This window comes from Myxine glutinosa, chromosome 1, assembly GCF_964187855.1.
Source record: "Myxine glutinosa chromosome 1, kmMyxGlut1.1, whole genome shotgun sequence".
NCBI lineage: Eukaryota > Metazoa > Chordata > Myxini > Myxiniformes > Myxinidae > Myxine > Myxine glutinosa.
In genome coordinates this window covers 83642564-83658906 of record NC_136261.1, presented here as the reverse complement: position 1 = coordinate 83658906, position 16343 = coordinate 83642564, and the positions used below count along the sequence as shown (strand labels likewise).

The 16343-nt window shown below is 42.0% G+C and overlaps 1 protein-coding gene across 1 annotated transcript in view; it reads right to left on the bottom strand.

Moving 5' to 3' along the window:
* Positions 1-16343, bottom strand: part of LOC137425618 (ELAV-like protein 2) — a 246522-nt gene that overhangs the window by 7054 nt on the left and 223125 nt on the right. The window contains exon 5 of the mRNA XM_068114226.1: positions 15426-15651. Coding sequence (XP_067970327.1) covers positions 15426-15651 — 226 coding nt within the window. The remainder of the gene's footprint in view (positions 1-15425; positions 15652-16343) is intronic.

The window sequence follows — 16343 nt, the reverse complement described above, 5'->3', positions numbered from 1 at the left end:
GACGTGATTGTGTCTTGTTGATATATATATATATATATATATATACACTGTATGTACGAGTCTGTGTATTTGTTTTGTCTTCATCTCAAAACCCCTGGGTCATTTTTTTTTTTTTTTTTTTTTTTTTTTAAACACACTGAAGGTCAACGTTGAAACAAAAACGTTTTAGTCCTAATTAAGTTGATATAATAATTGTGAAATAATGGTGCCTTCGGCGACCATGCCGTCCTTGGGCTGAACACATATATGCATGCGATCCAACATCCTCCCCACTGTTGGTGATGGCGTTACGCACCATCCTTGGATGATCATGAGTAAGTTCAAATAAAAGTAACACTAAAGTCTAAATAAGGATCTTTATTGCTTGACCGAGATTGTAAAAATTTTTCACGAAAATGGTCTCCCATAAGCAGAACAAGTAATTAATGGAGTCGTTAGTTATGTCCTTAAATCTACATGCTTTGACAGGTGGTTTTGTATTCATGTAAATAAGAATTGTCAGGCCCGAATGAGTAGAATGTGTTTTCCCCCACTTATCTTAACCATTTCCTCTTCATCATCCTAATTCAAATCCGCATTGGATAGTCATCTAATGGATATCCGGCTATCGCTGCGACCAGTCATCTTTAAAAGGCAATGGAACTTCATGAGAACCAAGGGCCTTGAATAGGAAGGCAGAGATTCATGTGGATGGTGAGACCAGCTGCCAAAGGGATTCAAACCGAGCCCCTTCCAGACCTTGCCAATCAATGAGGGAGAGGAGTGGCATCATGTGGGTTTGCTTCAATTATAATGCTCTAAGTGGCCAACGGGAATTCTGCATCAGATCCTCAAGCTGTCTACATGACATCCTGCATTGGATTTTCTGCCAGACTCTGCATGATATTATGCGAAGATCTTTAACAAACTATTCAGCCTGGGATGACAGATGACTGCGAATCATGCACCTGTGCTCCAAATCTGAAAGGGGGCAGCATTGCCTGGATCCCGAGCCATTCTGAGACCAAGCCTGAGCAACTCGCCCTGAGCCTGTCATGTGTCATATGTGAGGAAACACGAGCATTGGAGCCAAACCTAGTGCTGCTCTCCCGTTAGTGCTGCTCTCTCCTTTGGGCTGGTGCCCCTTCCTCACACCTCGCTCAACTTGATACTGTTGAAACCAAAGACTTCAAATTTATTGGGACTGTATCTCCCACAATGAATATTAATCTTTGGGACTGGACACTGTCACATTGCATACAGGTCGGTGGTCTCTCTGTCTATCACCTCCTTTTTGGTCTTACACCCAATGCTGTTTCTGTGCTCCACCCCCCAGCCCACACGGATTTGCAGGGCACATGCAGTTTATCCCTTTCTGGGTAAAGTCCCAAAACACAGACTCACTGCTCACCTCCAATCATTCGCTGCTCTTTCTTTCCACATGTGGACCCAACTTCCTCCATCTCGTCAATCTCACCCTTCCCTCCAGGGCTTCAGGACACCCGTTCACCACCATCTCAGGTCATCTCATCATCTTTTCTATCCCCATTAATCCTCCGCAATCCCACTTCTTTCTGGTTTCCAGTTTTTCCTTCCACTTCTGTGATTGAGAGTTTGCAGCTGTATACACCTTGTTCATCCCCTGTGTCCTTCCCTTGCTTTCATCCTTCCCTTTGTCCCTTATTTATCCCAGTCTCCCTCTATTTTGTTGCTCACCCCGAGTGTATTTTCCCCATCTCTCTTACTGCTCTACTTTTTGTTTCTGGTATGTCCTGATCCGTTCTCTCCTCTAACTTGTTCAATATGTGTAGTGAGTAGTGATTACATCACGTGGAAATCAAAGCTGGAGGACATAGAGACTTGAGTAAGGATCGGAGGAAGATGCATCACCAATTTAAGGGATGCTGATGATACTGCTCAGATAATGAAGAAAGAATGTGAAGAAGCTGGTCTTTATTAAAACCGAAAAAGAGACTAAAATCTTGTCAACTGAGAAGATCGATGCGTTCAGATTGGAAGATGATCATGGGGAAATCGTGGAAAGTTCCATCTTTCTGAGTTCTAAGATTGAAGTGAGTGGAGAATGTTGAGGATAAATTAATAGATGGTTGGCATCGGGGAGAAGAGAAATGCCAGGATTGACAAAGGTTTGGAAAGACAAAGATGTGACATCTTCACAAGTTCCTTGTCTTTCCACCTTCAAAGACGGAAAGACAAGGAACTTCAACAGAGGAGGAGGCCTATACAGTACATCCATCACGTCTGCAGAATGGTTGCCAACATATGGTTGTTTGTCTGTGCTCTGTCTTTTTTAATTATTGAGCTCAAATAATGAAGCAACAAGAACCAATTTTAAATTCTTTGCTATGACTCAGCCAGAATTCAACTGCGAACTTCCCAGACTCACAGCGGACACACTAATATTTAGCCACCGAGTCTGATAGACATTTAGGGACTGACATTTATGGACGGTTATGGTTATTTGTGGACTTAAAACTTATTTTAAGTTCCCGAAACTTAAAACTCATTTATGGACTTAAAATGCATTATACCTCAGAGACATGCTGAATGGATTCGGTGGATCAGACTCGGCAACGGTTGCTTGAGTGAGATGTGCATGGAAGAAGTTTCGGGAACTGAGTGGCGTGCTGATGAGGAGGGGAGTGTCGTTGAAGCTGAAGGGAAAGGTGTATGCTGCATGTGTGAGAAGTGTTATGATTTATGGGAGCGAGGCATGGGTAATGAACGTAGAGCAGCAACGAAGGCTGGAAAGGGTGGAAATGCGAATGGTTCGGTGGATGTGCAGAGTATCGTTGAGAGAGAGAGGAAGACAAATGATGAATTGCGAAAGATGATGGGAATAGAGCCTGTGATTGATGCTGTGACGAGGAACAGGTTGAGATGGTTTGGTCATGTGTTAAGGAAGGATGAAAGTGACTGGTTGAGAAGAGTGGTGGAAATGAATGTAGAAGGAAGTAGAGGACGGGAAAGACCGAGAAAGACTTGGCTAAAGATGGTGGAAGAAGAAATGCGGGCAAGGGGGTTAACAAGGAGAGATGCAGAAAATAGGGCAAAATGGAGAAGATTGGCATGGGGACCGCAAGGCTAACCCCCTCTCTCGCAGGGAAAATGGCCTTAACATGCATGTTGTTGTTGTTGTTGTATTTATGGACGGTTATATGTTTTTTTTCTGAGGTTGTAGCTTCAAGTTACATCAGTATGCCAAATTGCAACTTTCTAGCCCACCTAGAAAATACAAAACATTTATATCAAGGAGTCATTGAGTGATTAGAAAGACCTTTATATATACAGTATTAGTTATATTCACCGACGTAGACTCATCAGTAATGCAACTGCAATGGTGATAATGGTGGTGGTTGCCCATAGTAACTGAAGATGGCCGTTCACATAAAACAATCGAACTACCTGCTCAATTTCTTTGTCACGCGCAAAAGCTATTACGGGGTTTATAGACCATGAAGGGTCAAACTGATAATGAGGCGAGCTGGTTACAGTCCACGCACTACACCAATTAGAATTCGTACTTCGAACAGCGTCTACCGGCTGTCGTTTAATTCTCAAAGTATATATTGCAAGCAGAACAGTCAGCTTAAAGTCTCAGAAGACGCCATTCTTCAGGATGCAACAGCACTGCTGGCACAGCACAAGAGCGACAGTTTTAGTGCGATCCGATTCACCTGGATTTGAACTCAGTAATTCACAAAAGGATCGGTTATGGAAAAAAGGATGAGTATTGTACATCCCATATCTATTAACTTTGGTGATAAAAATTTCCATTCTAAGAATTCCGTTAATTATGTGAAAACCTGCAAATTATCAAGTGAGAGAGAAGAGGTGTGTTTGATCCGGAAAGGCAGCTACGGTGCAAGGGATTACTCTACCTTAATGGCTGCCATTATGCTACCGAATTAGGTTTGGTTGTATAGGCCAAAGTGTGGCGTTTCCTTTTGGAGAGTTGCTCACTCATTAAACGCAAGAATAAAAGCACCAATGTTCCTCAAAGGGCGTGTGATGAAATATGACAACTGGATTGAGCACTGCAGCTCATGTCGCAAATTATGTGAACGTGTTGTCCCTTCTAGTAAGGGAAACATATGAAAATCTGTTAACTAAATTGTTACCAAAAAATTTCTTCACCAATATGTTTGTAAAGGTGTGTAATAACATGTGTTAAAATGTTGAAGGTCAACTCCCGTGGGAAACCCAGAAAAAAAGCTGTTGAATTCGGGTACCGAAAAATTATTTTCGAGAATTTTTATTTTTTTTAATCGGCCCTTAAGTAACTTATGAGGGGTCAAATAAGGGTTTTTCATGATTCTGAGTTGATTGTTAACATTTATATTTCACCACAGACACTCCTTTGTGGAAAAATAATTTCTAAATATATCTCATTTTCTACTTTGCAGGACATGGAGTCTAGCAATATGGATGAAGACGTTACTCCACCTGTGCTCAATTGCTTCATCTGTGCACGCTCGGATACACCAGCTGAAAGGCTCATACAGGCAACTCCAAAGGGATACTCAACTTTATTGAAACAAGCAGAAACTGTCGAAAATGTTACTGTTGTGGAACGTATGAAGGAGGCTCAAAAGGAAGGAAAACTGAGGTACCACCAGAAGTGTAAAAATGATCTGTACAACAACTTTGTTGCAACCACCAATAAGTCAGCTCAAGCATCAAAGGCAGAGAAAGAGTCATCAAAGTTGAAGAGAAGACACACTACTTGTGAGTTCAGTTCATCAACTGGCTGCAGTTCTAGAAGATCACAGTCAGTTGACCTCCTGTATAAGGATGTATGCATTCTTTGCAACCAACCAGCCCAGCTCTACAAAAATAATCCAGCACAAGCTAGAAAGAAATACAGAGTGCCAGATAATTTGACTGCAGATACACTGAAGGCAAGCTTGCTGAAGACAGCACGGAGTCGCGGGGATGACTGGGGCACTGAAGTCACTGGACGCCTGGAAGGGATCAACGACTTGGTAGCAGAAGAAACACTGTACCATTTGCGATGCAAACTTATGTTTGCGAGAGGTGACAGTTTGTCCAAGACTGATGAGGAAGGAAAAAGGAAGAGAGGACAGAGGAGTATTGATGAGGAGCGAGAGGCAGTTTTTATTGAATTCTGCGAATGGTTAGACTCAGAATTAGAGCATGGGGTAATGAACATGGACCAAGTCCATGAAAAGCTGCAGGAGTTTGATCAGTCACCAGAGAAGAGCCTTTCTTATCCAAAGCATTGGCTAAAGATAAAACTTCTAGAGAAATACGAAGACACCTTGTATTTCACAACACAGGAAAGAAGGGCAGATGTACTCTGTCTCAAAGATGGCACCGACAATATTCTGCGAGCGCATCATGCTAATCTTGACCATGGAGATGAGAAGACTCAGATCATAAAGACGGCACTCAAGTTCATATCCAATGATATTGCCTTGATTGATTTAGGTCCAAAGTCATACCCCACCACACACAGTATGACTGACATCGATAGTCAGCTGACACTTGTTCCTGCAAGCCTTCAGATGTTCTTGAGACCGATTGTCAAGACAGACGAAAGAGTTGCCGTTTGGGGGCAGAATTTTATTAAGGCCTGTCGACCTCGGTCTGGAGTATTGCCACACCAAATGGGGCTTGCCATACAACTTGATCATAGATTTGGGTCAAAATGGATGCTCAACAAGTTCCACCGGCTGGGATACACTGAGTCTTACACGGAGACACAAAACTACAAATACTGCTTCCTTAATAGTAGGAGTGGAGATGATGTTCCAGATACTTCTGGCACTCTTGACACCATTGTGGAGGAAACCGATGAACAGATCAATGATGAGGTTGCGGTTGATGCTGCGCTTGAGGATCAATCAGTGATGACAGCCAAAGTGCCAGCCAGTGAAAGTGAATTGTCAAGTAATGATCAGGTGGTCTTTATGGAGGTTGGGGAAACAAACAATGCAGTCACTCAGTTTGTTGGAGACAATATAGATTTAAACATTGTCTCTATTCACGGAGAATAGAGACTGCAGTCATGATGTTGTTGAGTCTGAAGAAGACATAGACAATGACTGTTGAAACTTCTGACATTGTGAATGAGAAATAACTCTTGAGTATTATATATGTATGTGAAATAAAAGCTACTTTGTGTGTAAATGTAAAAGTGAAAATATAAATGTTAACAATCAACTCAGAATCATGAAAAACCCTTATTTGACCCCTCATAAGTTACTTAAGGGCCGATTTAAAAAAATAAAAATTCTCGAAAATAATTTTTCGGTACCCGAATTCAACAGCTTTTTTTCTGGGTTTCCCACGGGAGTTGACCTTCAACATTTTAACACATGTTATTATACACCTTTACAAACATATTGGTGAAGAAATTTTTTGGTAACAATTTAGTTAACAGATTTGTGAAATATCTCATAAAATGCCCTTACTATTCGGACTGTCGTTGATGATCGTTGAGCGCAACAAAGAATTGAGTTTCCACATTATTGAGATAGATGTGAGATGGCTAGCAAATAGGATAAGAAAAATACCCCTCCCCTGAAGAATTTTTATATATATATATATATGTATGTAGTATCTGTAATTTGGGTTCTCCAACCTAATGAGCGAACGTCATGACGTCATCGCCATGCATGTTCGCATTGCCTGAAAAGCTCCGGAGGGGCCATCTAGCAGTGCGTCATTATGGATCTTAAATTCAGATACTGTCACAAGTGTTTCTGAATTATTAAAGTCTGTATAAATATTATAAAGACTCCCTTTTAATAGAGTACAAATATAGAAATATATATATATATATACAGGGTGTTTCAAAAAGATTGATACAACTTTGACTTCCTGCCATTTCTTTATTTTTGACCTATACCGTTTTCCTTTTCAGGGTTTGGTGGTGTTATCGTGGTATTTGTTCCCTGGGTTTCTGGATCCGTAGCTCAACTATGCCATTGGCAGTGGAGCAGAAGTCAAAAGTGGTGGCTCTGTGGTATGAGACTAAATCAACAACCACAACATTTTCTGGGGGACAGAACCACCTGAGGAGATCACTGAGAGGTACCTGAAAGGGCCTAAGGTCACATGCTTCTGCGCCTTCAATGCCAGATGGGGAATGCTATGGCCTTACTGGTTTGAGAATGCCAACAGCAGGACGGTGACGATCAACGGTGAACGCTACCAGGCCGTGCTCCAGAAGTTCCATAATGATCTCGCCCAAAACGTCACCCCAAACCAGCTCAGCATGACCTGGTTTATGCAGGATGGTGCACCCCCACATACAGCTGGTGACATCATCACTTTCCTGCAGCAGCTCTTCAGAAACCGCCTCGTTGCCCTGGGTACCGCTCATAACTGGGCACCCAATAGCCCAGACTTGAACCCTCTGGACTTCTGGTTTGGGGGTTGCCAAGAGCTCTGTCTACGCCAACCGCCCTGCCACACTGGATGATCTGAAGCAGGAGATGTCAGACTTCCTCCAGGCTGTGCCACATGAAACCTACAGGAAAGTTGGACAGAACTTTGGAGTCAGGATCAATGCCTGTCTGAACATCCAGTGTGGCACACATCGAGAACGTCAATCACAAGGTTTTGCGTAAATGCCAATTTAAGACATTGGCCTCTCACTAACTCCAGCAGTGACTTACTGCAATAGCGATCAGTGATATAAAATACCATGTCATAAGCTTTCAGGAAATGTTTGGTTCACGTTCCTGAGTTTTCTGTGTCTTTTTAAAGAAACGTTTAAAGTTGTATCACTCTTTTTGAAACACCCTGTATATATAGAGAGAGTCTCAATAATATATATATATAGTATATACAGTATATATATATATATATATATATATATATACATATATATATATATATATATATATATATATATATATATATATATATATATATATACATATTTCTATATAACAATGTACTTTATTAAAAGAGAGTCTCAATAATATTTATAGACTTTAATATTTCAGAAAAATTTACTAGATAGCAGAGATAGAGATGATGTTGAGTGTTACTGATACCTAACAGATGGCATTTGCATGTGATAGAATGATTGCATGTTATCAGTCAGCTGTTACTATAGCTTGTCACTCTGTTGCATGTCATTGCTATCAGTGCTTGGATGCTCACAGTGACAATTTTGAACATCTGCACAAGTAAACTTGTTGATGTAAGCAATATTGTTTATCTTCACACTGAATGTCCTCTTTGCACTATTTCCTTTTTTTAAATCGATATATATATATATATATATATATATATATATATATATATATATATATATATATATATATATATATATATATATATATATATATATATATATATATATTATATCAAGAGATTTGGAGGATGGAGCCAATATTGTTGAATTTCCTGTTGCGGGCACCGGATGATGTGCTTCCGTCACCAGTAAACTTGAGATTGTGGGGGTTGTTGCAGGAGGATAGATGTTATTTGTGTGGAGGTGTGGGAACGGTGCAGCATGCATTGAGTGCATGTTCAGTAGCATTAGCAGCAGGATAATACAGGTGGCGACATGATCAGGTGCTGGCGGTGGTGGTGCAGATGGTGCAACAAGAGGTGCTGAGGTCGAGAGAGAGAGAAGAGTGGAGAAGGAGACTGATGGGTGAGAGGTGTGGTTTGTCAAAGAGGGCCAAGTGGTAAGAGGTGGAAAGAGGAGGAGGTGGAAAGCAAGAGGGCTGTCAGATGCTTGTGATTGGCAGGTGGTGGCAGACCTAAAGCCACAATTGGTATTCCCAGAGGAGATCTGTGTGACAAGGTTGCGGCCTGACATTGTCATTTGGTCAGGTGCAACAAGACAGGTCATCTTAGGGGAATTGTCTGTACCTTGGGAAGAGAACATGGAGGAGGTGCACGAGAGGAAGAGAGGAAAGTACAGTGAGCTGGAGGCAGAGTGCCGGGAGAAGGGTTGGCGAGTTTCGTGTCAGCCATTTGAGGTGGGGTGTAGAGGGTATATTGGCAGTTCCTTTTCTGCATTTCTTGCTCGGCTTGGAGGGTGTGGGACAAAAAGAAGGAGGATGTGTGACAAGGTGGCCCAGGTTGCCTTGAAAGGCTCATTTTGGATATGGAGGAAGTTTATGGAGGCACGTCGAATGGTGTAGGTTGGTTGTGTGTTTTTTTTTGTTTGTTTTTTTTGTTACTATTATTATTTCTTATTTTGTGTATGTGAATGAGTGAGTGGGTGAGGGTGTGTGTTTTTGCATGAATGAATTTTTCCATGAGTGTGTGTTTTTGTATGTTGAGTGGTGTATGTTGTAAGGGTAGGTGGTTGGTTGGTGTTGTGTGTGTAAGTGTGTGGATGTGTGTGTATGAATGATCTGGTGTGTTTTGTTGGTGAGTGGTGAAGGGTATAAAGGTGGGTGTTTGAGTGTTCCACCATGTTTGTTTGGTGTTGTGGATTCTGGATGTGGAGGTGTTGTCTGCGTTCGCACTGGCTGGGGGTGGGCATATGTACGCATCCAGGTGTAGTTGCTGCATGTGGATGTGTATGTGCCCCTGCTGGCCCCCCTTTGCTGACCATATCGAGGTTGAAGGGCTGAAACGGGATGATGCTGAGGACCTCGACTGAGGACCCGGTCAGTGCGGCACACTTGTGACCAGATGTGTTTTGAACTGTTTTGAATGTGTTTTGAATATATATATATATATATATATATATATATATATATATATATATATATATATATATATATATATATAGATATATATATATATATATATATATATATACATACACACACTACCGGTCAAAAGTTTAAGAACACTTCAGTTTTTCCAGTTTTTATTGAAATTTACGCAGTTTAATGTCTCAATGTACTCTGAAATTAAGCATAGAACAAATAAATAATTGGAGATAAAAAAGAAATCATAGAATCATTTTGTTTAACAAAATTTAATTTACATTTTTGACTCAGCAAAGTAGCCACCTTTTGCAGATATAACCGCCGAACACACTCGTGGCATTCTTTCTACAATGGAACTCAAATATTGTTCGGGAAATTCTTCCCAACACTTGCAGAAGTTCCCACAAATGTGTTGCACTTGTAGGTTGCTTTGCTTTCACCCTTCTGTCCAGTTCATCCCAAACTAGCTCGATGGGGTTTAAGTCCGGAGACTGTGCTGGCCATTCCATGATTTGAAGCCTACCGTCTTGTTCTTTTCCTCGAATGTAGATTTGACATAGCCTGGAGGTGTGTTTAGGGTCATTATCTTGCTGTAGGATGAACCCCTGGCCAACTCGGCGTATACCAGAGGGTATTGCATGGCGCTGCAAAATGCTGTGGTAGCTCTTTTGGTTCAGGGTGTAAGTCACTCTGTGTAAGTCGCCGACTCTGGATCCAGCAATCGCCCCTGACCATCACGCTTCCTCCTCCATGTTTGACAGTTGGTGTCACACACTGAGGAACCATCCTTTCGCCTACCTGACGGCGTACAAAAACCCTGCGTGATGAACCAAAGATTTCAAATTTTTAATTCATTGGTCCATAAAACCTTCTTCCAGTCTTCAGTAGTCCACTGGCGGTGCTTCATGGCCCAGGCAAGCCTCTTTTTCTTATTTTGCCATCTTAGCAATGGCTTTCTTACTGCAACTCGACCTGTCAAACCTGCAGCTCGAAGTCTCCTCGTCACAGTTGAAACTGAGACTTGCTTACTTACTTCGACCAGTGGTAAGCTGTGCCTGAACATTAAACTGCGTAAATTTCAATAAAAACTGGAAAAATTGAGGTGTTCTAAAACCTTTGACCGGTAGCGTATGTATATATATATACATATAATGCACTATACTCTTTCGAGAGCGTTTATTGGCAAGTGTTAGTTATACTGGGTGGTTTGCTATTGCCCTCCCAGCGTGCTGTGGCTGAGCGCTAACATTTTCAATGTTGTTGTATCAATCAAGGAAACAGCATGTGCCAGTACCAATCTTTAAGTCTGTGGTAATTGACTCGGCCAGCGTTTGAACCCCCGACCTCCCAGACTCAGAGTGGATGCTCTAACCTTTATACCACCGAGCCTGTGTTGTGTGTGTGTATGCCTTAGATTGTGCAAGCATTGCATGCTTGTTGTTATGTGACCTCCCAAGGCAGAGGGGGTGAGGGGGAGCGGGGGGGGGGGAGGACTGACCGCAATATGCTGTTTGCTTGACCGAGCAATGGAGACAACGTTTGGCTTCACCAACTCCTTTTTGCAATCGCCTTTTGCTACCGCTCCTCGGGAGGGTCTAAAATGCAGGCATAGGATATGCCTGCACAATGCCGGAAGAAGACCACTCGGTGGTCCAAATGCTCGATCTGAGCCCTGAAACTGGGCAAATTTATAAGAGTTGGTGAATGATTCCTTCATTTTAGAATCTGGATCTTTCCAACTACAACCATTTTTTTCAATCTCTATATTCGTGTTTTTTGCTTTATTGCTCATTTAATTTTATGCTGTTTGCACTTTCGTCAATAGTGAAAACATACGTTTTATAAACAAGAAATTAATAAGATTACACTGAGAAATGCGTGGATAAACAAGAGACCGAGTCGAGAGACTTACTCTCTGAGCACATTTTTCATTATCTTGAGAAGCGTGCAGGTTCAAATCCCATATGCTGTGTTTTTTATGGGGGTGGAGGGAAAAACCTGGAGGAACATCGTACTCTGTTTACCTTAGAAATACAGACAGTATAGGGTGTGCAGAGGAGTGTGTGGAGGTATGTAAAGGAGGGACCAGTCGTGAAAGGCCTTTTGAGCATTTTCCATTCTGGTACCCGTAGAAGAGGCACAGAGCGGCCACAGACTGTCGGACCGAGAGAGGTTCCAGAGATGATGCCAGATCATGGCCTACCAGATTAAGCAGGTCTTGTACTGGTGGAACGAGGCCTCGGGAGGGAATTATCAGCAAGCCCGATACAAGCAGCCAAGTCGCTGGAAAGCTCTTTTGGTGCCAGAAATCTACTTATCCCGACCAAGGCAAGAAGTGATGTCCAGACCAAGAAGACAGATTCCATCAAGTTCTTATAATGGGGTTTGGTCCATTACCAGGTTATGAAAGGAGGGAGATCTTGACCTGGACACGGATAGCATGTGGGTCATCTTTTGGCAGATGGTGATGATTCTGTATTTTCTGCAGTTACTGACATTCTCAAGGTCCCAATTGAGATTAACACTGGCTTGAAGGTAGAGTGATGGAGGCAGGGAGCCAGGATAAGTGGCGTATATTGTTGAGTCATTAGCATAAATTGCTAGCTGAAATAAAATGTTGTTGGGAAGGTCATTTATGTAGAGCATGAAACAAAGAAGGCTCCAACACAGAGCCCTGGGTGAATTCCATGTTATGGTATTGCCATTAATAACATTAATGTTACCCGCATTAATGTTATGGGCTGCAGTGGATTGACTTTCATGCCACACAAAAATTTGGCGATCTGTGAGAAGAGAAGGTCTGCGGTTCTTGCAAGCAAAGGCCCAGAGATGCCATACACCTTTAGCTTGTGAATGACACTTCGGCCAAACTTTATCAAAAGCTTTGGTGATGTCAAGGGCTGTAAGTCTGGCCTCGCCACGCCTGTCTAGGATCTGGTTCACGTGTTCAGTTACGAGGGAAAAAACATCACCAGTAGCCCGAAATGACAGAATCCATACTGAGCGTACATTAGGAGATTGCTGTCTTCCAGAAAAGTAATCTGCTGATTGATGAGGCATTCAAATGCTTTGCTCGCAGTGGAAAGAAGGCTGATGGGCCTACAGTCGGATGGATCAGATTTCCCCCCAGAGCCTTTAAATGCAGATACAACTGAAGCAACATTCCAGCAAGGTTGAGAAATCCGACTTTGATTGGCACAGAATGTACATCTGGCAAACACATCTTCAAGCCAATTGCAGGGATATGATATGGTCCAGTAGATTTTGAAATGCCCAGCCCTTGGATGACTTTCCAAACTTTCTGAGGGGTGATAATGACATTGATGTCCTACTGGACAAGATGTCTTGATCTGTTCATTGCCTACAAATGTCCTTGTACTTCACGTCTCTTAACGTCCTTGTCCTGAACATGATATAAGTGGTGCAAATTTCACCGTCAACCATATACATACATGTTGATGTTGTGCTGTCGTGCAGAAGCGAAAAATTGCAATTTCTCGAGAGACTACTCATTTGATAGAAAGAGAGGAGGGAGATGGAGGAAGAAAGAGTATGCCGCAAAGAAAGGAGCTCATTTTGTATGAGATGTTTAATGACATTCTCATTCGTTTATGATGATCACGTGATCTTGATTTGGCCGCATGCCTATTCAACGTAACTGGCTTTGGCTTTTGGCTTTTGTTGGCGTATTGGCTTTTGACGTATTGGCTTTTGACAAGCCGGACCTATCATGAGAGCTTGCACTGGAAAGACATGTTGCAGTTGATTTGATTGCATTCCTGCGAAGGAGGAGCCACAAAGTGCAACAGGTACATAATAGAGCAATCACCTAATTTTTACCTGGCAGGTATGATGTATACTTTGTGTCGCTTGGTAGAGGCAATACCAATTACTGTGTAGAATGGAACGTGCTCACAATTAAGCTTTGCCGTTTCCGTGCGTGAAGCACGTTTGATAAAATTGAAATTGTCAATAGCGAACCGTGTGTGAGAGAAGGAAAATCATACACAATGAAAAGAATCGATCTAAATGGGGTAGTAGGTCAATTAGACATCTGCCATTGTCAGATGGGCCTAGAACGCCAATCAGCGATGCGGCCATTGTTCCAGTTAATGTGGTTGTGATGTAAAATCCCTGTTTGATATTCACGGAGAGTGAAACAATTGGACAGGCGGCCTGTGTATAGCAGAGAGGTTTGAGTGCTTGCCATCTGGTGAGTGTGATGAGAAAGAGCAGATTTTACAATCTTATATCTAGGATGAGTAGTGCATGCCGCCCTTTTAGCTGTCTAGTTGTTAGGGTTGTTAGCGTTATGGTTAGGGTTGTTAGGGTTAGGGTTGTTAGGGTTAGGGTTAGGGTTGTTAGGGTTAGGGTTAGGGTTGTTAGGGTTAGGGTTAGGGTTGTTAGGGTTGGGGTTAGGGTTGTTAGGGTTAGGGTTGTTAGGGTTAGGATTGTTAGGGTTATGCTATAAACCGTCAGATCGGGTTAGGGTTAGGGTTAGGGTTAGGATTGTTAGGGTTAGGATTGTTAGGTTTAGGTTTAGGGTTAGGGTTGTTAGGGTTAGGGTTAGGATTAGGGTTAGGGTTGTTAGGGTTAGGGTTGTTAGGGTTATGCTATAAACCGTCAGATCGGGTTAGGGTTAGGGTTATGCTATAAACCGTCAGATCGGGTTAGGGTTAGGGTTAGGGTTAGGGTTGTTAGGGTTATGCTATAAACCGTCAGATCGGTATTTGGATGGACGTCACAATGTAAAGTTTGTCATCCCTCGAATGCAACTCAGGCTGCGTGTCTCATCTGTTTGCATTCAATAGTTAGTGAACACTAAAGATCCCACGGTATGTTTACAGGGGTACTCAAACCTACAGTGGTACTGAATCAATAACACAACCAGAAACCAGGTGCTGCATATCCTAAGAACAGAATCGCAGCTGTTATGTTATTTCCTTTTGTGTAATGTCGATTTGTCCTTACTTTCGAATAATCTCTGAACTACTTTATGGAGATCTGGTCATATAATGAAATTTGGATGTGCCGTAAAAAGCCAAATTATATTATGAACACTTTGAAGTCCTCAAAAAGATTAACGATTACAATGCCATCTTGAACAGGCTGGGATTAACCTGATGGGGCTATTTCTCAGGGATCTTCACCAGTGACGTCATTTGTATTTTATAAAACGGCCCATACTTTGATGACGCTGTACTGCAGCGGGCTTGTGCTACTCCTCAAAAAGTTTCGTTGTGAGAGCAATGAGTCGTTGGTCCAAATGTTAAATCTGAGCAGACTGTGAAGGTACCATTCACTAACCTGGCACAAGATTATTCCTTCGAATATGGGGAGGAGGGGGATTTTTTTTTAACGCTCATGTAGCTACGACATACAATCCGGTATACAATCAGACTTTGCACACGAAGCTAATCAGATACATGACAAAACACATCCAAAATGAGTTACCAAAATCTCATAAATCATCATGTTACATCAGAAAGTGTTTAGAATATCAAACATGTTAAGGCATGCATGATGAATGTGAATTTTTCATCAGAGGAATCAGTTTAGGGACAATTAAATAAATTATATTCATTCGTGATTGCTCCAGAAAAGTTAGTAATGACCTGCGAGAGTAGCAGGGAGTGATGGGTTATGGGAGGTTGCAGGGGCTAATTCACAAAATTTAATGAAAGCAAAAAACAGAATAGTGAATGACATAATATACATGAAATGAGATAACATGAACTCTGACATGTCGGGCATTGCACACATACACACCGAAACCTCTGTGCCTGGTGATGCAGTGGACCGGGGTAGCGCCGGATGGGAGATTGGTAGAGCTGTGCCAGTAAAGCTTGGCTCGTCTTCTGGCTTGGATTGTTAGCAAATTTCACCGTCACAGGCTCGGCAGCACCCGGCGGTTTTTGCCCATTGAGACCTTTAATGGCTTCTTCCGCTTCGATCCGTTTGTCAAAGCGAATAAAACCCACACCACGTGACACGCCTGCTTAATAAAGACACAAAGGGAACGAGAGGTGCGATTTGATTACAAGCTTTGCAAGTCATCTATGGTCAAACTGATATAATGGTAACACCATAAAAACAATCACTTACTTTCTTCTTGCTGCAGGTAACATACAGTCCAATAACCTAGTAGAGTAAGGTGATGGAAGGTGTCCCCACAACTGCTATGTATATATGTATATATGTGTGTGTATTAGGGTGGTCCACAGATATATGTAATATTTAATACTATTAAAAATCCATGCTCCACAAGGCTGCCCTTGTTCATATGTTTATAAAGATCATATGAACCAAATATGAGGTCAATTGGAACTTATTTAGAGGTTGCTCAAAAAATAACATTTTTAATTTATCCTGTTTTTTTCAGATGGCAGAAACTCGCAGCTCTTCCACAGTTTGGTTGCCGGGCAAGTCTGAAAAGGAAATAATATGTGGAGGACTACTAACCAAAGGACACACATTGCAGAAAATGGTGTACCATCACATACAAGAACACCATACAGTTCGTGAAAGTGCCAAACTTAGTGTACAAGCTGTGTGTGCATACTGGGAGAAAACACGAATTCCAGTTCAGAGAGTAGATTCCTGTGAGCGCCAACTTTTGAAGTTGTATGATGCCTACAAACTGGTAAAGAAAAATAGAACCAAGACATTCGAAAACTATAGAGTGAA